Below are 25,577 nucleotides of genomic sequence, written 5' to 3'. Positions count from 1 at the left end.
AGCTCACAAACTAGCAACCTTCTTAAATAACAAGGATTAGAAACATATTATTTAATGTAGACCTTAACAGCTTTATTTGTCGGTACATCAAAACATGCTTTCTTTCCCATTATGTTTACAGCTCAGAGATCATTTATCAGAAAGATCTCAGTGAACAAACCTGAGAATCTCTTGTCCTGGAAATAATTAAGCACACTGTAATGCAAGGAAAGTTAACAGATTGGCTTGGCCATCTGCCATTCTATGTCTCAGAGCAGGAGAAAGGCTGAAGAACTTAGGAAGGCTGTGGGTTTTTCTAAGGGAGTTGTGTCAAGGTTCTCTTATTCTGTAGTTGGTTTGGTTTATTCTGTTTTGTTTTAAACAAAGAAATAATTCTGGATTTGATCTTTTGATTTTCAAAGAGGCTTCTGTCACTACAGCAGAGTACTGTTAATTAACAGCAAGCAAAATACTGCCTTACACTTTTATCCATGTAGAAGATTCCTGCATTCCTAAAAGACATATGCTTCCAAGAAAAAGTTCTGTGCTGAGATATCTTACTTCCTCATATTTGTTTTCAAAAAGCTTCTGTAAAGAAGTTTATCATGAACATCAGTAACACAATATTAGCCTATAAAACAATTAAGTGCTCATGCAAACTTCCCGAAACTCTGCAGGTGGCTTTGCTTCTGTATCACAGAAGCAGCAAATACTCTCACAGAACATTCAAAGATGCCCTTTTGATGATGCAGAGTTACCTAGTTTCTATAGTCAAGTGTCAGGAAAAAGCCTGAGCAAATTTCTTTTGCTGTTTTGTTCTTACTGGCTCAGTGCATATACTACCAGGCTCCAACATTGACTCACATGGTATTCTCTAGCTCTAGTAGTGAGCACGATATGCAGTAGTTTAACTCAAGATGCTGCTTTTATCACTTTTTGGCAGAGATGACAAATGATTCTGTTGCACTAGCAAGAAGATACAAAAGCTTACACTGACTTACTCAGTGAGCACCAAGGAGAATAAGTGGAAAAATATTATCATTATACTTCCAGAAAGTAACAGGTAAGACATTCAAAACATAGCTTATTTAATTCCAAATTATATTTTAAATCTGTATTTTTGCTTGGACTCAGGAACCTGGTGGATTATATAAACACAATGTAAAAACCATAAATCCATTCAAATAAATCCCAACCTTCCTCCAAGCAAAACAGTGATCAGCTCCAGGAAAGCAGCACTGACACAAGATAGAGAACATGCCAGAGACAAGGCTTCTACAGTCAAAGTCAATCTGGTGGAGCGTTCAACATCCTGAACGTATCTTGCATTCTGGAAGGAATTCAGACTAGTGACACAATCATTGATAGCTGCCACAACACGAGCACAGAATCAAACAATGCTCAAATAGATACAGGAATTAAAAAAAAACTAAGCTGAACCACAGGAAACTTGCCACTAAACTTCCAGTCCCCCTCGTATCTTCAGTGGGCAGCATAGAAAGGATTAGCTTGAAAAATACTAAGTTCAGAACCCTTCAAAAATTTGCCCAGGAAATCTTACTAAAAGCCTCACTCCAGAAGAATGTTCTCTATTCTTGGAAATCTAAGCTGTTAAATTCCATCCTGGTTTATGAAACAAACAGAATGCAATTAAACAGGGAGAAGTGAGAGTTACTACTTCTAGCAAGAAATAATTAAATGCACTATTATGGGATGAAGAAAAAATCAGCTAGCCAGCAGTTCTGCAGAAGAGAGTCTTGTGAGTCATAATATAAATCTAACTCGGTTTCCTGCCTACAAGTGCAAACATCTTAGTATGTATATGCACACAAAGAACGTACAAAGTGCAGTTACTAAGGAATTATCTTCTATTCAATAACATTTGTGTCTGCTTTTCGGGTCAAGAAATGTGGACTGGTTTGAGAACGTCTTTTGGGAAGGCAGTGATGTGTTTTTCTTCTTTGTTTTTTTCTTTCAAAGCCCTACAGGGAAGTTTAAAGAATTGGAGATATTTGGTTTATGAAAACAAGTCATTGGAGGAAGACAATATCTGCCTCTTTTTTTTTTTTTTTCCCTATAGCAGCCTTTGCCATGTCCACAAAGGACACAACAACAGATTTCCATCAGCAAAGATTATGCAGATGAAACCAGAAAAAAAAAATTATCATCAATAATAGGATTTATCAGAAGAAATTTTGTGAACAGACTGATAATGTCACCCATGTTGAAAAACTCTAAGAATAGGCTGATCTCCCTCTGAAATACTAAATGTAATTGATCCTGACTTGAAGATGATTTCTTAGGATTATTTCCAGCATTAATTCTGCTGCAGCAAACAACTCAGCCCCTCCTCATCCCCATTTAGAACCCAAGGACTATGTAGGCAGCTTCTTTCTATTTTTGTTTTCAATGTTCTGTTGAAATTGATTAATACTCTCCATCAAACTCAAGAGCAAGAAATGTGTTGTAATTGAGAGGCACAAGATTTAGTGGCATTAATTCCCAAAAGTGTGAAAGCATCATCCAGTTCTGTCAGGCTTGCAACAAGAAATACTAGTACAGACAACTCATTTTTGACAAGATCAAAAGTCAGTCTGAAAAAAAAAAAACAAAAACCCACTAATTCCCTCTCAAAGAGAAATCACACCAAAATAACCTGTTACAGCGTAACACCATAGGTAATGTCTTGGCAAGACTACATACATGAGAAATCTAAATGCAAAAGTGCTTATAAATGAATGTGTAACAGATTTGTAAGAGTGGTTACATACAGTGTTTGTGGTCTTCTTTCATAGCTTCTAACTCTGAATGATTTAGAAAAAGACAATAACCAACTGAACTGGTGCGAGACCAATCAGAGCCTAACTTGGCCAAGGGAAGAGAGGAAAATAAAATACCAACAGATTAAAGTCTATATTTTTCGTTGACAGAACTGGAACCAAGAATATATCCCCTCCCAGAGGTCAACTACAGGCAATCCTTGACAAAACAGACAAGCATTTTAGGCTGACACCTAGATGCACTGTTTTTCAACTGTGATAAGAATAAATATTCCCAATTACAGACATGGATGACGCAGGTCTAAAACATATTTATGTATAAACACTCAAAGCCTGTAACGCTCATTCACACAGAGGAAACATTTCTCTTCAGTTATATCTTAAAGATGCCTACAGACAAAATGGTATGATACACTGAAGACAGACAGTATGTCAACAAGCACCAGCAACAGAAAGAGTTGACTATTCTACACCCAGAACTTTGAGAACTCAAAGTATGTCTTTGCCTCTTCCCATCATCTGAGCAACTGAGAATACGCTGCTCACCCTCTAGTCTTGAAGAGTTCATAAATCAGAGAATATCGTGATTTGGAAGAGACCCACAAGGATAATCAAATCCAACTCCTGGTTTCACACAAGATGACCCAAAATTCAAACCATATATCTGCCCTGGGAAGCCAGTGCCAGTGCCTGGCCACCTTCTGGTGAAGTCTTATCCTAAACCCCAACCTGACCTCCCCCATACCCCAATGCAGCTCCATGCCATTCCCTCAGGCCCTGTTGCCATCACACAGAGCAGAGCTCAGCGCTGCCCCTCAACTCCCTGAGAAGGAGCTGCAGCCACCATCAGGCCTTCCCTCAGCTCTTCTGCTCTGGGCTCAGCAAACTGAGGGGACTCAGCTGCTCTTTGTCCATCTCACCCTCCAGACCCTTCATCACCCTCATAGTCCCCTCTAATAGTTTAATCTTTCTGATACTGCGGTACCTAAAACTGTTTTTCAACAGCATTCGAGCATTTCCAGTGCACAGAAGCTCCAAACATTTTACTGAATATTTTTACCTATGTCACTGCACTGCAAGCTATTTGCTGGGATTAACATTCAATAAATCAGTGAATGGCTCCATTCCCCTCTCAACAAAAATCCTCATTACACTGTCAGTCTGCAGGGATCACCCTATACACGGCGATTAAAACCGAAGAGCAAAGACTGCAAAGGGATTTTGGAAGAAGTCTAAGAAAACAGTGTTTAAGAAATAAATAATTAAGAAAAACACCTTCTCAGTCACCTGACAGATAAGCAAGAAATTTTAACCTTCTTACATTAGAAAGATTAAGGATAGCCATGACTGAACACAACAGAAGCTAAGGGAATTCTATGCAAATGTAGAGCAAATAATACAACAAAAAGGTTATATCAATAGTAAAGCTTTCTCATTTGCTTTTTCTTTTTGTATTTCTGGATTTTATGCAGTACAGTTATATAAAAAAAATTTAAGATACATTCATTCCTTAAAAAGCCTCAAATTTCAGCATAAAACACTTGGACTCCAAAGCTTCAGTGCATCTGCTATAAAATCCTGGAACTCAGACTACTAAACTAGATATTTTTTATGGCTTTGAACCCGATTTCTCAGAAGTGAGAAAAACTATAGCAATAGAAGTGCCTGAACTGTTAAAAATGAACAGAAATACACTGTGTTTCTTAAAAAATATTTAACGATGTTGGATGGATGGTCTAGCTCTCACAGTCAAGGCAGAGTAATCCCAATTACAAAAAGGCCTAAGCAGAACCAGCAGTCCTGTGAGAAAGTAAATAATCTTAATCGATAGCTGGTGAAGGTACAAAAGCATCACCTTCTCTGCTCTTGAGTATCTACAATTATAGACAGAAGACATTATTCTGAAACAGAGAAATCTAGCATAGAAATAGTTACACAAAAGAATTACTTTTGGGATTTTTTTTTTTTGTCTGGGATTTAAGCAAATCTGTGACACTACAACAAAAGTTCACCAATATACTGGACATAACCAAAAGTAATTCTCATTTTAGCGATTAAAATCCACATTTGGGAGAAGGAATCAACTGGAACCCATGCTCTCTACTACAAAAGTAAACAGCATATAAATTAAAAGGCATTTGCCAATTGCTATTTTGAGATTTATATTCTAACATCCTATACTACAATACAACTACAGTGAAATAAACATTAAGAAAACAGCTTTAAAAAAGTCTTACCTTTGGTGCACGCACATAGTCTGTCTGTGCCCGAACAGTATATCACCGAGACAAACATATCTGGTTCCTCAGTGCCCTCTTTTTTAGGTGGCTCCACTTTGGCCAGAATTTCAAAGTTCGAAAGATCTAGTATTTTTACATATCCTCCCTGAGTAGTTATTACCAGGTGCCCAAGAGTAGAGATCTCAGATCTTCTCTCTCTCCCACTGCCATTTTTAGAAGTTAATTGTATTTCCTCTACAGGTTCTTCACAGTCATCCTCTCGATTATCCAATATATCTGGTGGGAGTAAAATCATTGAGGTAATTGTGTCTTGGGGGTCTTTGATATGCTGGATTTTTACCGGTTCCTCCTCTAAAGTAACTATTCTAGTGGCATAATTCATTTTATAAAGCACTAGGTATCCACCGCTAACACTTCTCTGTTCAGGCTGAATTATTAAAGGAGTTGTTACATCTGCTGGTGGCTCATGTTGGATTACATCGATACTTGTGCCATTCACTACAGCAAGACTTGATTCTATTTCACCCTTCCTTCTATTACATAGTGCTGAGTTTAATTTATTTAAATTATTCAAGGCCTCTACTTGATTTATTGCACTCAGAGATTCGACAGGACAAGTCCGAAGTCCTACTAATAAATGAACTCCATCTGCACAAGGAGTGATTGAATCTACACACAGGTTCTCCTCCTCTGCAAACTTTGGCAGACGCAGGCACTGAACCAATGTCCCAGGCTTGGGAACCATGGAGCTCCACTTGTCTGAGTCTGGAGAAGTTAGGTTGGCTGCAGCATCTGCAAACTGCTGAATATAAGTCACAGGGGGATCCTGTAACAGCAACTGTTCTTGACTGTCCAGCTCCATTTCAATGATCTGTGGAACCGTGAAACCATCTTCATGTATACTTTTACTTATAAAGTTCACCTGTGAAAAAAGTTTTCCTCTTTCATCAGACTCCTTAATGCTGTATAGCAGCAATACAGGTAAAGTCCTCCTTACCAGAGGGGAATTCAGTTCAGAAATAGTGCAGGATTCATTGTCAGTTGATCCCTGTTCTGAGACACTCTCACCTCGAGTCCTGCTTAAGCCATCCAGTGACCGCTGAGAGTTACTGCTAACAGGAGAGGTAGCAGGTGATTTGTATGTTAATAGACCTCCAGCTAATAAACAAGGAAAGGGAATGTTGTGTTGCTCCACGTGTTTTTCCTTCATCTTTTCACTCTTACAGTTGGCCAAACAGGGGTTTGCCCCAAGTTCTTCTAGATCCTTAACCGTGTCTTCTAGAACATTTGCAACAATTTCCCACTGAAGTTTTTCAGGCTGCTGGAGAATGCTGAGAGCTGTTATATCGAGGTTGACTTCCATCGTTTCTTTTTGCGATGTATGCCCTTTAAAGCAGAAATTTTTAATATATGTTCAAAAACAAAAAAAGGTATTGCAGTATTACATATGTTACACACTCTCATGATTAAGAGAAAGTTACTGCTCCAGACTCAGTATGTTCCAACGTTCTGTTTGTCCAGGACTTAACAGTCATGAAACAATAGAAAAGGCCTAGAAACATTCCCTCAACACGAGCTCTTGTGTGTATGCATGTCCTATTTTTCCTCCCCTGTTGCTCTCAATTCAGAGGAACAAACTGATTATGAAAAGCAAGCACGTAAATCTTCCCTCTCATAAAAATTTCTGCTTAGACCTCTCAGAAAATAACACAGAAATACTATGCATAGCACTGCTCTGCTTACATCTGAAACCTTTGTTCAGAAAGAGAAAAAAGCTAATTTTTATCAAAGACCACATACAGAAGGAAATTAGATACAGAACTCTCTCTAACAATCCCCTGAATTTAAAGGGCTTTTGACAGCTGTCATTTGTTCTTTTTCTCAGAAAGTTTCTTTAACAGTTTTTCTTTTCTCTTATGTGTATTCTTTCCACCACATGAATGACAACTATTGCCACTGCTTTCTAGGTCAATTTTTTTTTCTTTTTTCCTCCTAATACCATGAATACAATATCCTCTGCTTTGGACAGGGTTTAAGAGCCTAAGAACAACAGTTTCCTTCCTGACCTCTACATAATACATGGATCAAATATAACCTACCTGTTACAGATTCTGATCTGGAATGCTCTTCACTGTCTGAATCATCCAGTAGGTCATCACTGAAAAAAAAAAAAAAAACCCCAACCATATGTATGAATGTCACCATGTACACTGCTTGCATTCCTATTATTCAATAAATCAAATTAGTTAAAAAAAGTGTCAAATCTTTGCTATTACCCTGCATTTTTTTAGTCACCATCTGTATCTACTGATGAATTCGTAACAGACGCCATCATAGTGATTTTGTCAACACACATTGAGCCAGTAGAGCAAATTCTGCTTTTAACTAGTCTCATTCTGCTATTGAATTCCCAACAATTCAGACATAAATTAAATGAAAGCGAAAACCAGTTCTCAGAAATCTTTAGGAAGGAAAAACTTCCTAAAAACTGATGACACCCTCTTTAAAGTTCTTCAAAACAGTCTCTGAAAGGTGGAGCTGTCAGACTGGTTTTCGATTCTACTAACACAATCTTGCAGCTAACACAGACACTGTCACAATTCAGGATAGTCCTGTTCCAGTCATGTGTAATGTCTTCCTCTCTCAGCACTGCAGTTACCAACATCATCCTCCCATGGTTCAAAATAACTGAATAAGTTCTAAATTTTTCAAAAGAAGAATAAGCACAAAAGACATAAACAAAAACACTCCCTTCAGGAAATCGGATACAATCATCGTGTTGCTTTTAAAAATACTACCAGATGAGTCGTGTTTTCATAAAGGCAGATTCTGTTCAAGATCATTCTTCATGAGAAACAGGTTGTTTAGTAGTTCTAACAATATACAAAGCTTTACACATTTGGCTTTTCTAATAGGAGAAACAATTCCCTATTACAGGACCTTTAAATACAGAAAGAACAGTAGTGTCTTCGTACTTTTGGATTTAATAACTCCCAGTACCAAGTTAGATCCCCACATTTAAACAAACTGGACACCTTCTCCTCTGGCCCAAGATAAAAGTCTTTTCTTTTGACTCAAACCTGATCAACCTTTATTTCACCAGACAAGAGCAACAATTCAATTGTTTGTCATCCACCCTCCTCTTGGGTGGGAAATGCACAGCAAGCTTCATATGCATTAAGTAGAACAGAAGACACTTAGTCTTGAGCAGCATCACTGTATTATTTTGTGTGAGCTTTAATGAGAAAGGAGTTTCTAGTAACATACTGTAAGCAGCATAAATGAAGGAGTATTACACTCCATGGCACTTTCTAAGCATCAGTATATTCTCTAACTCATTTAAAAGTTAGTCACAAGTGAAAATAACTCCTACCACAGCCACAAGACTTATTTTATGACTGACATAAACAAAAATTAAGTAGATGCAATCAGAGAAAACACACTTTCTAGAAATCTAAATAATCTTCATTTTCCAACCTGAAATACATAATCCATAATTAAAATGAAAAGGCATTTCCAAACTTGTATTCCTTGCTTTTTTCCAGCTTCGGAACACCAGCATAGAATAGCAATGGGATTAGGTATTTCTTTGTTAGTGGAGAATGAAAAACTGAAACAACAGGACTAAAATGGAACTGGCTTTCATTTCATTTTCATTTTATACATATACATATACACACACACACATTTTTAAGCAATGCATTGAGTGAACACAGTCATTTACAAAAAACTATCTCCATGAAAACACTCCTACTGATCTCATGTTTCAAAAAACATGAACTTAACACAATGACATACCTGTCTCCTTCTAATTTTGGTATATCTGAGCAGCTAGATGAATCTTCTAGCCATGCTAGTGTTGGTCTCCTTGAGTCAACCCCTGAGCTCTGTTCTCCCGATAACATAAGTTGTTGCACAATAGCTGGATCATATGCATTGATCTCAAATTTCAAGTGGACCTGAGAAATAAGAAAAAGCAGAAGAGGCCTTAACTTACATCAAGATGCTTAAATCACACTAACTAGTTAATAATTCTTTATATTGTATACCTTCATAAGTTTGGAAACATCCCATATGCAGATCTTTCCTCGCTTTGTCGCGGCAGCTAGAAAATGAGGGCAACTTCCAGATCCAAAGCAGGCTATTCTGTCAGTGCCATCTGTGCAGGGAAATTGTGCTGGACTTGTTGCCAGTGTGACTGAAAGAGGTACATTCTGAGTGTGCTCACCCTTGACAAACGGGCAGTTTGGGGAATGTCTCTCATGTTCAGACCTTTTCACATTAAAAACAGACATATCAAAAATGATTTCTCACATCAAAAATACACACATCTTACACAAACTCACATCATGAAGTGAAGCTGAAAGTGAACCATTTCTGAAACTGAACGCTTCTGCAGCTGGCTATACAAGATCATTCAGAAGTTACTAAAACAGCTTTCCCTACAATTTCTCCATAGTAGACTTGATTAAAGTCTTTGATCATTTGATGGATACTCAAATTCAAACTGAGGAAGCTGTCCATCATTTAAAAAAATCCATCCATTTTATTGAAAAAAAAAGTTCTACAGGCAGTAGCCCATTATGATATCACGAAGAAAAAAGGCATACTTTAGATTACCGTGAGTTATTGTTAGATTATTATAAGGAGCTTTAGTAAGAAGTAACAGTGTCCTATCTTTAGTTTAAATCCACGAAGAAACTGAAATTGAATGACACACTGACCTAGAAGCATAAAAAAACAGTAAGCATCTAAACTTGACAGAAGCAGAGAAATGGCAAAGAGCAATTACACAATTGCAAAATATCTGGAAACAAATGAGGAAAACGAGATGAGGAACTGTGAAAGGTAAGGCTAAAAAGAAAAGGCAAGCCAGAAATTCATTTTGTTCAAATAATGATCATAAATTAACAGCCACGATGATAATTATACTAACGACCCTTTGAAAACCAAAATACGGTTCTGCATTTCTGTCACTATGTACAATTTTGATTGACTCAGAAAATTAGTAATGGCTCTTGAATTTGACATAAAAGGCAAATACATACTACACAGCCTCCTCAGTTCAAGAACTTATGTTCATATCACAATCATACAGAAGACTGAGTTCAGAACCCTACAAAGAAATGTTGGCCATCATCTTTGTCAGAAAATAACTAAAAAGAAACAGCAAAACCAGATTTACGAAATAAAACCAACTACATTTCTTGGTTTTACTATTACACAGAAATTTGACAAAGTACAAGGAATTCTTCTGTGATTTGTTCCATGGAATCATTCTGGAAATCCATTCTCATCAGTAATTATTCCTAAACTCACCAGAAATCCTATCAAGGTACATGGATTTTAGCCTCTGAAGATTTCTGATCTCTTCAGCACAGACCTAAATCTATTCAAAATACCATTAAACTTACCAAGGTTCATCTGTAGGCTCCCAGCATACCAAACATACACTACAGGTAAAGCACATGGCTCTGTCATCTCCTGATGAAGCAGGCTATAAACATAAAAAACAACTGAAATTCATGTAGCTATACAACATGAAACACTAATTAGGTGATTAAGTAACTCTCCTTCTAGTGGCATAGGAAAGCACCACATCAGATGCATTAAAAGCCCCAAACTACATACTTTAAAGGGGCAATATTTCACATTAGAAAAACCAACCATGATACACCACATTTCTATAGAAGAGATCCAGAATCAATGCCTGTACAAACTACTGGATAAAAATCACACAGAAATAGAACTCAAGTGAACAGCATTACTACTAAGACTTTTATTGCTATGGAAAAAGCTCACAAAGTTTAAAAAAAAAAGTCAGAAACTCAGCTGAATTTAGCTGCATGCTTGTAAAATCCTTATGTCAAATCCTGACACATACTGCCTAGCCATCACTATGTAAATCCATTCCATAAACAATTATTTTATAGTAAAAATAATTCCAAAGAATGAAAAATTGAAATAGGAAAGAGTAGTGCACTAGAATGTTGAGGTTGTATCATCTTACTACTCAACAATTTAGTAACGTGATCTAGGACTGCTGTGTGTTACTCTACAGTTTCTTTAAATCACACTAGGAAGGAGTAATTAAAAAAACTCTGATGTCAAGTTGGTTTGGTTTTTTTTGCTTTACTTGTATATACTTGTATTGTAAAAACCAATGATATTTACACAATAATCTAGTGAGGAGGAAAAGAGATGCTAACTCTTTAACTGCCAAGTTACTTGTTTTTACTTGAGAGATTTACTTGATATTTATAATTACCTTATAATCATGCTTAGTTTAGAACAATGTTTTTAGTGATCTTACAAAAAAGAAGCAACCTCAAGGTGTGGAAAAAAGAAAGGAATTTTTTAAAAAAACAACACAAAAAGAGTTGAATGACTTTTTTTTTTTCTATTATGCTTTCTGCATCGTTACAGGAATTGATTAAAAGAAAAAAAAACAAAAGGCATTTTTCCAAACCCTCACCTAGGAGACAAATACTAAAAACAACAAAACCTTTTACCTGGTGGTAGAATCCAGCTTGAGCCATAGGATCTGGTTGTGCCCACCTATAACCCACATGAGGCCATGAAGTGAATGTCTCTCTCCTGTTAGCTTCACTATACATCAAAGACCTAGACGGGCAAAAATTCTACATTATCCAAAACTAGAATCACCTAGAATCGTAAAAGCAGACAAAAAAAAAACCCTACAAACTAAAATTAAACTATGACATATTTTTCAATAATTTAGATACTGCTAGAAATAACAGATTGTTACCTGTAACTTATATTCAACATTATTGATGAAGGTCACAGAAACATTACAAAGTTCTGACACTTGAAGGCCTAAAGTGTGTCAGCAAAAGAACATAAGCAGTGCACAACAACATACAGGCCTTAAAAGCAAACAACTAAGTAAGCTCCCATGTAGCCTATTTGGTCTAACTGCAGCAAAGCATCCAGAGCTCCTCTGCATTTCGGGTTGAGAACCTAGACTAATAGAACTGTTGAAGGGGTTTCTTTTACAACTACTGCAGAAATTTTGGTGTTAACTAACTGAACAGATATGAATACTCATGCTTAAAAATATCCCAGAGGGATATTTTAAGCTTGACTGAGAATATGGTGTGAACTCCTTGACATGTTACTCACTGCATGCTGTAATACTTGAAAATTATAGACTACTAAACCACAAAATCTGAAATCCTCCGTAAATGCAACACCTACAAGGAAAATACACATCTCTTTTTGCCACCTTCCTTGTTTAATTTCAGTAATTAATTCTCTAGTTTGAAATACAGCACAACTATCATAATTTCTTTTTCCTCAACAAACGTATTCCAGTATCATGCCACATTTCACCATCCTGCACAGAAAGGTGCACACAGCTGGAAGAATTACTGCTGCTCAATGGGGAAGTGCCTCACATCTTGCTGCTTCTTCCCCCCAGCATCAGAAGTTTTTGCTGTCTTTAGAGAGAATGGACATATTAAACATTTCCTACGAAGGAAGTAAACTATTCTTGCAACACACTGTAAGGGCTGCCTTAACTTGATATTTTACCATTTTCAAAAATACAATGTGGCAAGTTAGAATCAAATGGGAAGGTTTGAGGAGTGGAAGTATGAGATTCAATCACTGAAAGAAAAGTTAACATAGTTTCAAAATACTATTCATATAGAAACTTTCAAGAAGGCACTCATCTATAAACTTTGAAGATTCGCCAACATTTTAACGAGTCAGCTTATGAAAGTTAAAACAATAGGTTACTCACTTACATACACATCATCACTAAGATCAGAAAGAGATGAAGCAATAGTCTATGAGGTAAATTTTCTCTGATCCCAAACACATAGCAGCAGACTACAGAGTTCAGCAGTAGCATTTATACTCAAAGGTAACAACTTCCTAAACTTTATCCTCTAAAAGACAAAGCATGGGCATAACTCCTTCCTGCATGAAGGAAAAGGAATCGATTTCATGATGTAGCATAGTGGGAATGCTCTAACTCTGGTAGACAAATTTATTCACTCTGTGTTCAAAAGCGGCTTACATAAGCTCTTAAAGCTACGTGGTTTCTGAACATCTTAACATTGCTGTCTCAGTAAAGTTTACACTAAATACTAGATTGAGTAGAGTTGATAACTCAAATAATCAGTCATGAACACTTGACTGTACAGACACAGCAATAATCAAACGTTACGAAAAGTAAAATGTGGGTGAACACATACTAACATGTTACAATACCACCTACAGAACTAAATTTAGGGCTGCAACCGGTATCTCTCTGAAAGCAAAGCAACTTCATCCAACTAGAACTAAAGCAGCACTGCAAATAGAACTCTCTTTTGGCAACCATAAATGTTTCTCTTAAGTTTACCAATAGGTACAGTACACTCTACCTGAAACAATTTAATAGCTGTATGTGTAATAGCAACAAGGTACAGAAAAGGATTAATTCCATGTTTTTCCCTTCAGCAAAGAAATTAAGATTATTTAGGAGCTTATTCTAATCCAACTAAAGGGTCAAATTCATCACTGATTTCATCTTAATGTACCTGTCCACAGACCGACCAGGTCCCACACCAAGTTCTGGTCGAGCGCTGGGTAAGAGGTAAGATAACCTATCCATCACAGAGGATGCTACAGGTAAGGCAGCAATATTTTGATTTATCTTCTTGAGTTCATTTACAATGGCACTGGCGACAGACTTCAAAACATGATGAGGAAGGTGGAACGTAACCGTTGCCCACTAAATGGAGAGAAAAAGTGCCTAGGTAAATATATTTTAAGATTCTGACTGCTGAACAACAAATAGCTCACAAAGATTTCAGAAGCAAAAGAAAATGCATCTGTTGCAATCTTTCTTGATTTCAATCAATTTAAGCAGTAATACAGGAATGGACACAAAAACAATACAGACACAATGCAAGGAAATATAATATCTTCAAAATTTTAATTTCAGTGCCTTGTTAGTTTCTTGCTTAACAAATCAAACTTCAACCTGAGGAACTAAGGAACACATAATAGATTTTGCCCTCTGCAAATGAAAACCATCACACTAAGTTAAGCATTTTGCATGCTTCAATAACAGTAGCTAAGCAAATTAAAGTTAAGAATCCATGTTAGACAGTACAGAAACAAATTCTTACCTTTGCAACTTTATGATTTGCTGCTGTTTCATGTGAGGTATTTTTTAAACCATCCTTCAGTTGTGTGATGAATAAGTCATATCCCTCTGTGCTAGAAACATCTACTTTTTCTATGCAAGCAGATAACAGCTGCTGAGCCTAAAATGCAGATGCGCAAGAAGACAGTTAGCATCCACGCTGAATAGCTACAGAAAGGAATTACAACTGTTTCATCATTCTGGGAAACACATACTGGCATACCCAGTTTATCTTACACTGTATCAGCACAACTCCTACAGAAGACACGGAGTTGAGCAAGTAGTTCCAAATTTTATTCTGCAGTCCAACCAATGGAAAAATCTCTGCAGCAATGTTAGTAATTATTACAAGTTCCCTCAGGTACAATATTAACAAACATTAAACAAGTCAGTCATACAGTTAACATATGACATATTAAAGCCAAGCAAAACAGATGACATCTATTGCCTAGAGAAATTTTCAACTCAGAAATAAAGCACCCAGAAAAAGAACATTCTAAACATCCATTTATACAATTTTTTTCTTCCATTCCCACCTGTTTCTAGTTTGCACCACGTCATATCACAGGTAAGAATCAAAGGCATACCTCGTGCACCAAGCACAGAGCATTCCATACTTGTTCTTAAGTAGGCTACATCTGAACAATGTTCCATTAAATATTTCGAGTTACAAACAAAAGGAAATACTTCCAAAGGGCAACTGCCAGCCTTGACTTTAAACAGCCAGGAATTACAGAACGGTCAAATGGCCACCTGGTTACATGCTTGGGGAGCTCAGGGGAGACAAGAATAAGCTAAATCAGTCCCTTAGCTAAGGCTGTATTTGTTGCTCATGTTTCCATAAAGTATTATGCACAACTCACATTTCAAAAGTCTCTCACAGACAATGTAAGATCAACAGACACATTGTTCATAATTTTGTAGAGCTGTAGGAGGAAGCAAATCCAGCATAAAGGCACTAAAACAATGTGTCAGTGCTGCCTATTAGAAATGTACACACACTGCTGGCAGACTAACCATACAAAAAAAAAGTACTTAAGAGCAAAGATTTGCAGAGAAATTTTAGAGACTAATAAAGTTTTGAATAAAAATTCCTTATCTTCCTTTCATGAAAGAACTGGACTGATACACTTCTATGATGTCTGTTTCAATATCTGCTAAAACCTTCTGAAGTCTGGGTAACTCCTGTTTAAAGCTAAAAATAAGATCTGAATATTGCTAACGATATTCCTTCCATCTCACTGATCTGGCCCTCAACTCCTCCAGTCCAATCCCAACGACTGTCTTTGGATCCAGTGGAATATTTAGCTAAAAAAACTGACATGATCTTATAGTTTGTACTTGTATTAAACCATCTGAGAATACAAACCAATGACAGCAAAATTGTCATTGGCCTGGAAATGCTACCCTGTTAGCCTTCCTGGTCAGCCACACACCTCAAGGACTTCATAGCTACCCACAAATGATCTAAAACTGACACCAGGGTCAGAAAGCCCAGAAAACCAGAAACCTGAAAACCTCTCTGTAAAGATGTCTGTGAAGTGACAGTTTATTGCTATTACTCCTGCTTAAGACAAGCAGTTCAAAAAACCACCAGTAAACCACACAACCTACATTCACACAGTTATCTGAAATCATTGTTCAAGATAAGTTTTTGTATAATTTAGAGCAAATTTATTTCCTCTATAAACTGGGAAGCCCACTTTTCTCAAAGTGCTTTAAAGCTCTAGAATCTGGATTCAGCAGTCCACTCTTCTTCTTCTTGTTTTTTTAATGTATGCACTGCCCTAAATACTAGCAATGGCAGATGCTCTATGTTCTTCCCAAACAAATCATTAATCTCGCTTGTAATTGAAACTGCTGTGCAGTTTTATCTCCCTTATGTCACAGTCACCACACACAGGTGAAAACTACTGTCTTCACCAAGAGTGTATCTCATAGCAGGGTGTATGGGAACTGTTGAGTCACGGCCTGAGCCACTGATTGAGCACCTGGGGAAAGGACCTGGTCAGCCCTGGGAGCACAGGCGAAGGCAATTCAGTTGTGTGACCAGAAGGGGTGGAGCCTGGCTGCACCTCTCCTAGACCTCATTTAAGGGCTGACTGACACTGGGGAAGGACCTCATTCCGGAGATCCCTCTCTGGTGGAGCTTTCTCCTTTGAACCTGGAATCTTCTGATCCAGGTAAGCAGTCTTCTTCCCTTCCTTTATAGCACCTTTTTATTGTGCCGATCCTCCCATCATATTGATCTGCCCAACTGCTACAAAGGTAAAATAGGAAAACACTAATGTACCTGCTATCTCATTTAAGAGATGTTATGCTGGCTGAATAAAACCCTGAGCATTAGATTCCAAGCAAAAAGGTACACATTTTTACCCCTTAAAGTGATAATAAGTGCTTGGTTATATTGTCTCTCTTTTTCCACTGAAAGCCATAGGTATAAAACAAAACAAAATAACAAAACAAGGATGCCCAGCAGTATCAACTTCCAAAGTTCCCACTCATAAGCACTGACAAAGCTCTGGAATCATATCCTTACTTCTTGTCACTGATGTTCCAAAATAATGTGCTCTTGATAAAGGAAGCTCTCATTTGTTTGAGATACAAGTAGTTACAGTAAGTTAGTGCTATGTAAAGGCTAGTAACTAAGAAACTTTTTCATTACATGCAGTTAACGTCACACTAGAAACTGGAGAACAAACATCTGGTTTCAGTATTTCTGACAGTTATTTACATACACTACTTTTTCCTGTACCTTACCTCTGTAACAGGCAATTCAAGCTGAACCACATCATCTTGTTTTGAAACAGGTGTTTGCAGAGCTGTGTCTAACAATAAGATGCCGTTGAGATCTTTTCTACATCCTACTGCATAATCGTCCACAAAGATCACCTTGTCCACAGCAGAAATATACTGACACTTCACCCGTCCACCTGGTTTAGCTATAAAGGGAAAGACAAAAAAAATTATATTAGAAAACAGCTTTTATTTTAGAAAAGATATTTGTTCTCAAAAGTAACATAAGACTTCAGCAAAATCTGTTCTCCGAGATGGGCAAGTAGTAGCTTATTAGCTACAATAACTTTCATCACATCTGCTCTATTTTGTACTTAAAAAAAAACGAAAAGATCCATTTTAAAAGCTGTAATGGAAGCCATCATTCACATCTTATTCCAACCAGAAGGCCTAAGCCAGTGCTTTCAAGTCTAAGACATCTGATGTACATGATATTAGCTGATAATCAATAATAAGAATTAAAATATACCAGCATGAGAAGTAGGACACAACTGTTGAACTATCATTAGGACCAATTAGTATTCATTAAGTAAAAAAAATACTCAAACCTCTGAGAACTAAGCACAGCAAATGCTGTGAGCCAATGCCATTCCAGCCCACGCCTTCCAGCACTGCCACCACCCAGCAGATCAATCCCTCAGCACAACAGCTGGACTGAACAGGAGCGTGGGTGAGGAGAAGGAACTCTGGAGTACTTACGTGCTGCCTGCACCTGTACGTTGTCAGAGATAAGAAAGAGAGGTTCCTTGAGATGCTAAGGTAGCTTACTTCTGTCTGCACTACCCATCTCATGCCAGTAACAGGTCAGAGGTTTGCTGGGAGTGGCAAAAGTGGCTGCAGATCAGTAAGCACAGCCTGTGGCAATGGGCATTATCCCAAGAAACATTTAAATACCCAATGTTATTACGTGTGCAAGGCTGGACAGGTACTAAAACCAAAGCCATGTAATATCTACGTAGAATGCAAAGTGCTTTAACTCATAAAAATGTAAGCTGCTGCTACATAAGCAGACTTTAAGCATGCTGAAGTATAAGGACACATCATGCCAAGGGCAAGTTGAAACCATCCCATGGTCAATATGGGTCTGTTTTTGCTGCACAGAAACAGGGGTTTCCTTAAATTCTGCACTAATCGAGTCTTGACCCTGTTCTCCTCTTTCTTCAGATGCTATGTGCTGTTTCTAATTACAAAGAATTAAAAACTGTCATCTAGGTAGCTGGCATGGAGATAAAGATAGCTACATAATTCCCACATTCTCATCTTCACAGTTTGGTGTAGACAAAAGCAAATTAAAACTTCTCAGAACAGAGGGCATATCAACCTGACCACACTGCATCCTCTCTCAGAAACTCAGCTCGAGAATAGTTGTCAGCTGCCCTTCTCATCAAATCTTTTGAAACAATGACTCATACTCTCATTCCAGTACATAAACCTTTGTCTGCACGAAGAATACCGCAACTGTAACCATCACTGTACAAGCCACAAATAGTTCAAGAGCAACAAAATCACTTCATAACTGAGAAGCCCTTGGTTCTATCTCACCAGAAGGGGCCCTCTGAACAGCACCTCAACCACTTTCACACTGGTTTTTGCCAACAGGCTGGACTTCTTCACCTAAGAATTTCTGCAGCCAACACAACTGCAGGCAAGGAAGTAAGCCGTCCCACAGAAAAAAAAATAATGGTTTTTACAAAAAGGCGTTTATTTTTTTAATTTCTTTACAAACATAAGTGGTAACAAAGTACAGGAAAGTATCACGTAAATAAAATGAAAAGTATCTGATGTGCTAAACTAGAAGTCACAGTAGATTAACACAGTTTGCAGTCTCTTCAGTGTGATCCAAGTGATGGATTCTGACACCATAGGACCCTTTTTTAATCTATCGCTCCTCTTCTCCTCCTTCCCAGAAGATAAGTGGCTCACCTTTCCAGGCAGTGCCAACAGAGTGAACATTTCTTTTGCACTTTTCTTATTTCCTGTCAACCACATGAGAAGGTTCATGCTGCATTCAGCAGCCTGTCGCAGCCCTGGTTCTGTATGTCTTTCAAAGATAGATCACTCTTATTTTTTTCATTTTTGTAGAGACAGTAAAAGAAATCTCATGTCTGATCCACAAGTTGGCTAACAAATACCCCCTGTGTCATCAGTCCTAATTTTAAAAGGCCATGCAGTAGGTAATCTGTGTCTACTCAACATACTATTTTTGCTCTGTTACAAAAGTTATGACAACAGCACAAAAAAAAACATTGCCCAACAGCTACAATTCTCACAGGGCTTCTTATATTGTGGTTGCCAGAAAGATCTGGCTAAGCTATCTCTTAAAAAAAATCAGTTTCTAAGCTGATGGAACTCCAAGAAAAATATTTCATCAATATTTAGCATTGTTTCAACAGCCAGAGAAACATGTTCTGCAAACAACTGGTTTGCAATTTGCATAGCCTCTGAACTGCTGACAAGCTATTCTGCAAACAGAGCAGATTAATTCTGAAGTTCAAAGAACACATTTCAAGATGATTCCACTACTAGTCACAAAGTGGATCACAGTTCACATACTGCTGGTTGCATTGTTTACAGCAGTTAGTTGAGAACCAGGAAACAAGAGAATTTATACATCACCAGCATAGAAAAAAATGCTTATAGAAGTTTACTCATCCTCAAAGCATCTGCAGAAGGGTCATTTCTAACTTGGGACTGATATTTTACAATGTACCAAAGGATCCAACCAATATCTGTCGGCAAACCTCCTGGTTCCACTACACATAAACTAGCTCTCCACTCTGGCTATGTTCACTGGCATTAAGTAGTGAAACATTTCTTCATAAGCCACAGCTCAAAAGTTCCATGTAAATTCATTAATGACTTGAGATAGATCACCAAAACTCAACTTTTATTCTCATTTTAGCTCCCACTCGTTCAGCTATGATATACTCTGGGTGGTAAAAGGAGAAATGGCCAAAGTTTTTAACAATTTTGCTTTCCAGTCTTAACCACAATTAAATCACAGCCCCTCCCAACTCTGCTTATCTGTCTAGGATTACAAACAAAATGAATCACAACAAAATCATTCAGTTTTTGTCAGTTCCTATAAGGAAACCTGGCACACTGGAATTGAGAGCCCAACATGTGGTATATGTCATCTACTAAAACATTACAGGTAGTAACCTGAGAAGCTGAAACAAAAGCAAATTAACATCAGATTGTAGAAATGAATAATTTGAGAAAAGGAAAGTTCTCCCTGCACCTTCTTTACGTCAAGCAATACAGAACAAGGACTACCAATTTCCTGTGATCAAAATCTGACCTACAAAACGAAAAGAAAAAAAAGAGAAAACAAGTTTGCTTGTAGAATATATCAAGATCTTAACGCATCTATTGTGACCCCCTGTTTACAGTCATTATGATGAACCAAACCAATTACAGATATGGCCTTACTTTTTCAGGAGTATAAAAAAAGCCTTGTCTGAATTTTACTGCTCAAGGAAGCCAGAGCTCAAAAGAAAGTGGCTGTTCCATGAATACTCAGGGCCGCCATCAAGAAGAGATGTAGGATAATGTTGGCAGTAACATATTTTACCTTTTCCATTGTTACCAAGAAGTTAAAATGTCTTGAAAACTACTGACCAATGTGACTGCACTACAATATATTGTAGCTAGTAATTCTCATGCTAAGAAGCTCCCAACGTAAAACAAAAACCATCAAATAATTCCTAAGTTAGTAAATTAGGCCTTATCCTATAGCTATCTATAGCTAAAGTGAGAGCAGTAAATGTATGCATCATAGCACTAATTCCATAATGCCAATATCCAAGACCAATCAGACCTAAAGAAATATCCATCATTTCTATCTACAAATGCAATTAGGCCTGTATTATTATTATAAAGCTGTATTTCTAGAGAAATAGAGCTCCCATCAGCTGAGCAAAGCAACACACTTTATGTGCACCGACACCACTTTCTCCATTTATAATTAAAACTGAAACATAACAGTATCTCAGTACTCTTTCAAAACCCTACAACCATGGGAAGCTAAGTGAATTAAGTTTCAGGAGTCTAAAAGCTTTAATTGTCCTCTTAACATTTTATCCTTAGATCTGAACATCTCCAGCTACTTAAAACAACAGAATCCAAAAAACTAAGAGAAGGGAAGAGATTGGTACAAAGGCAGAAGAGCAGCCCCTGATTCGCTCCAAGGATCACCTCAGCAAAGCACTCTGCTGCCACTATGGAGATGCTCCATGGCCCCTTCTCTTGTGAAGCAAGAACATCCTCAAACTTGGGTGGAAAGAAATCTAGTGGATGTAAACAAGTTCAATTTGCATGAATGAAGTAGACCTACTTGATCCTACATGTTTCCTTCACGAGCAACAATTTCACTTTTAAATGACACCATGTATGACACCTCCATGCAACTCATCAGCTGCAATAGCAGACCAAACTGACTGAACAAATCAAAGCCACTTTCAGAGCTGAAACAGGAAAGAAAACTAAAATTGCTCTCTAAACAGCAAGACTGTTAAAGAAGGCAGAAGTACGAAGCTTCACATCGCAAAGTGCCTTCACTTAATTTGCAATTTTGACTAAATCCAATTCTGGCAAATAACAATCAAAAATAAGATGTAATTTATAGTTTGTATTTTCCTTCACCAACAAGTAGTACTGAATTGTTTTAGTATCAGTTTTACTGTATGATAGCTGGCTCGAATAATTATTGCTAAAGTAGTGTAGGAAGATGTACTCCCTGGGCTAAAACATGGGACAGCACCATGTGTTACGAACAAAAAGGGTCCTGATCAAGCATCTCATAACAAGAAGCTAACATTAACACTTACAGAGTTTCAGAACAAACAAAAACCCACTGAGATCAGAGCAGATCACAACTCTTAAACACTAAGCTTGCAGACACGGGGTTCTTTGGTCCTCTACAGATCTAAAGCAGAAGACTGAAGCAGAAGGAAGACCCTGGAGAACTCTTTGTGCCCATGTTCCTCATGTTGTTTCAAACCTCTGTCTATCTAAATGCTTTCACTGCCTTATCCACTACACAGAATGCAATCACTCACAGGATTTTGTACCATTACACCGAAGAAACAACTATGAAAGATGTTACAAGGTGGTCTACATTCCTTTGCAGAAACTCAGGTAAGCTGTGACAGTTTCAGTCCCTGCAGCTCTCCTGGAAATGTATCACAGGCAACAGTGCATTATTCAGTTTTTTTCCTCAAAAAGAAAAAAAAAAACAAATCAAAAAACAAAAAACACAAAACCATGGATTTTCAGGAAAGATGTCTTTCAGAAATTTCAGTCAAGTTCACCCACGATGTATCTCCAGTTACAGCTGTGTTTAAATTCCACACTTGATGGGCAGGAACCAGTTTGAGGGTTAGGGTTTTTGGGGTGTTTTTTTTTTGTTTTTTTTTTTTGTTTTTTTAAACCCCTTTCCTCATCCAAGCCCCAAAATTATAAGGCGCTTCCAAATTACCAACCTGGCAGAAACAACGAGTTCTCAAAAGCAGAGGGATGGACTAAAACAAGGTGAATGAAAAAACTGGCTGGACTGTTTGGCCCAAAGTCGGTGGTTAATGATTCAACACGTAACTGGCAGTTACGGGTGACATTCAGGAAAGGCTGATAGGGCTTGCGATCTCCATCAGAGACCTGGAGAACGGGACAGAATGCACATTCAGCAAGACTGTGGGTGACATCAAATAGGAGGAGGGAGGTAACAAAAAGCAACTGACACATTAAAGGGTGGGGATGCCGTTTATATAAACCTCCAAAAGGCCAGAGAAATGGCTAGAGATAAACCTTCTAAGTTCAACAATGTCAAGGTCTTACGGCTGTTACAGAATATAACTCCATCCATCAACAGAAGGTGGGGAACAAATGTCTAGGTGGCAGCCCTATAGAAAGAACCTGGTGATCCTGATGGACAGGCTTGTATGGCAAGTGTTGAATCATGGCCTGAACCTCTGATTGATCACCTGAGGCAAGGACCCAGTCAGTCCCGGGAGCACAAGTGAAGGCAATTCAACTGTGAGACCAGAAGGGGTGGAGCCTGGCTGCACCTCTCCTAGACCTCATTTAAGGGCTGACTGACACTGGGGAAGGATCTCTTTCTGGATCACCTCTTTTGGAGTTTTCTACTGCAAGCCTAGGACACAGGTAAGCATTTCATTTTTGATTGTTTCTTCCCACCACAATAATCTTTCTAACTATAAACCTGTAAAATACCACCCTAACCACACCATTCTTCTCACTGTGCATTTGTTAATTGTACAAGGCTGAATGAGAGTCGGAACGCATCCTCACCAACAAACTCACCACACAAGAGTCACACAGATAAGTTCAGGGAAAAAGCATGATTTTTCTCTGCTGGACAATTCTACAGCCACATGCAGGATTCCACGTCCAGCTTTGGCTGCCCACTTGAGACAGGGCACTTGCAAAGGTCCGGCAAAGTGGCACTAAGGTGGCCAGGGAGCTGGAATACGCAACATACGAGAAGAGGTGAAGGGAACTGCCTTGTTTGGACTGGAGAAAAAATGGTTCAGGAGTAAATCTAAGCCTTCCGTTCCTGCAGCAGTAGTTCAACAGTTACATTAGATGACCGAGTTATTATTTATCTCGATTACGTTACTTCTGAGGAAATGTAACACTGTCTAAGGCAGCAACCATACAGAAACCCCAAATCCAAGACAGTGATCTAGATCAAGTGCTTAGCAGCTAACGAAAGGGCGCCTATACATCAGTACTTCCTGTAACACTCAGCCCTGGGTAATTTTTGTTCAGGGACCTTCTGAACAAACGTCATTTCTGTTCCATATGATGACCTTCCATTGTGTCTTCTCTTCCATCAATTTGTTCAGTGCCGTTATAAGTTCACTACTACCTTCAGTAGGTGTAGGTGCATGTGTTACTATTTCTCGCAGTTATTTTAAACTAGGCATCTCCTCATTTCTTCTGATGCCTCCAGTCATGTACTGCAAGCTACATTTCATTCCAAATATTTCTCACAAATCCCAAATTTGGCAAACCTCTTCCAGAACCTTACCTTTCCACTCCCCATCTTTTTTCTTTTCACTTTGAATACTTGTGGGCCAGTAGATTGTGTTGAAAGCACAAGCCACTGCACACCTTATCTTTGTAGTTCTGTTACACTCTTTAGAGGATGGAAGTATCAAAATGGCACAAATGAAAGCACTGCAGATTTGAATTCTCAGACTGTTTTTGGAGGACTCGTCTAGTAATTACTTACACGATCACTACTGAGCATTCAGCTGGTATTTCATATTTCTAGCACAACTCCAAGATCTCATTCTGTCATTATGAGTCAGTTCAGAATCCAGTATTACTGGGCTCCAACTCCACCAAATTCTTGCAAGGGCTTCAAATTAATTAAATGTATTCTCAAAGAGTTCATCTCCAAATAACTGCTTCCACATAGCAAAGCTGAAGTAGAAAAGACCAGATCCATTACTGTTTAAGATACATTTAAAAGAGAAACAACTCTTCAGGATGCCTTCTGAAATTCTACAAAAAGACAGCAAAATTGAAGAAACTTGTACATTTAAGACAACTACTTGCAGCATAAGAAGCTCAACTTATGTAGTCACCACACCGAAATACTAAATTGTGTTGCTGTAAGGATATATTCACAAAAGCTAACTTCATCCTTTAAGGCTGCCAGGCTCCTTCAATACGTAGTGGGAAGAAGGTTCCTCCAGAAGTTCAGACTAGGGACTTTTTTTTATTAAGTAGAGAGGAAATCTATGATTAGTTATTGAAAAATGTTATGCATGTTAATTTTGACTTAACAAAGCTATAGAAAACAGGACAGAAAAAAGTCCACTATTAAAAGAAAGTCTGTCTAGCAGCACGGCGTGCCCTCATTTCCAATACAACATGGATGCAGGATCCAGCAGAAGACAACTCAATTTTCCACAATTTCTTCTGGATCTCCAACAAAGTCTCCCCCACCTTTCCTTTGCTGCCATCTGTCCAGCCTCCCCCTACTCTAACCCCTCCCAGCCCTCTTCCCACCATTACCCAGCCAATTCACCACATCTCTCAGTGCTATCTTTCACCCTTCCAGCTCACCCTTTCTGTATGCAGCTTTTCTTCATAGCCTCCATGGCCTGCTGCTCAGTCAGCAGCGTTCATCAAACTCTTCTAGAGCTGCCAAATATTCAGTGGGATCCTGCTTCACTTAGGTTAGGAAAGTGCAACAGACCACACAGCTTTCCTCCCATGAACTGTACAGTAGATAGAAGAACTGCCTGGCAGACACCATGCTATGCAATCCTTCAGAAACCAGCACAAGGAAGGATATGCATTTTCATGAAGGACACTCGTTCTCAAGACTACCAAACTGATAAGCAAATTCCCTTCTCCTCAGAGTAACAAGTAAAAAATATCAGTAAAACATTTGCTGAATAGCTTTAGCAAATACCCCAATAATTTCTGAAACACAATGATTATAATTACATGACAAGTTGTAAGTTGTTATTTCCAAATATGTTCTGGAGTCTGCCTGGCTGTAAACCTTATCTCCACTTCCAAGATGTCCTAAAGAAACATTTTTTAATGATGTCCTACTGTTCAGAGAAAATTAAAAGAATCTTT

At 38.1% G+C, this 25,577-nt stretch overlaps 1 protein-coding gene across 7 annotated transcripts in view; it reads right to left on the bottom strand.

The window, feature by feature from the left end:
• BIRC6 (baculoviral IAP repeat containing 6) overlaps positions 1-25,577 on the bottom strand; it is a 167,700-nt gene that overhangs the window by 136,154 nt on the left and 5,969 nt on the right. For all 7 annotated transcript variants that reach the window (XM_048938004.1, XM_048938007.1, XM_048938008.1 and 4 more), the window contains exons 2-10: positions 16,920-17,101; positions 14,143-14,280; positions 13,549-13,742; positions 11,512-11,623; positions 10,414-10,496; positions 9,049-9,271; positions 8,798-8,958; positions 7,099-7,157; positions 4,997-6,385 (exon numbers count right to left, since the gene is read on the bottom strand). In XM_048938004.1, the coding sequence (XP_048793961.1) occupies positions 4,997-6,385; positions 7,099-7,157; positions 8,798-8,958; positions 9,049-9,271; positions 10,414-10,496; positions 11,512-11,623; positions 13,549-13,742; positions 14,143-14,280; positions 16,920-17,101 (2,541 nt within the window). The remainder of the gene's footprint in view (positions 1-4,996; positions 6,386-7,098; positions 7,158-8,797; positions 8,959-9,048; positions 9,272-10,413; positions 10,497-11,511; positions 11,624-13,548; positions 13,743-14,142; positions 14,281-16,919; positions 17,102-25,577) is intronic.

Source organism: Lagopus muta, chromosome 2, assembly GCF_023343835.1.
Source record: "Lagopus muta isolate bLagMut1 chromosome 2, bLagMut1 primary, whole genome shotgun sequence".
Classification (NCBI taxonomy): Eukaryota; Metazoa; Chordata; class Aves; order Galliformes; family Phasianidae; genus Lagopus; species Lagopus muta.
This window is presented reverse-complemented; position numbering and strand designations above follow the sequence as displayed.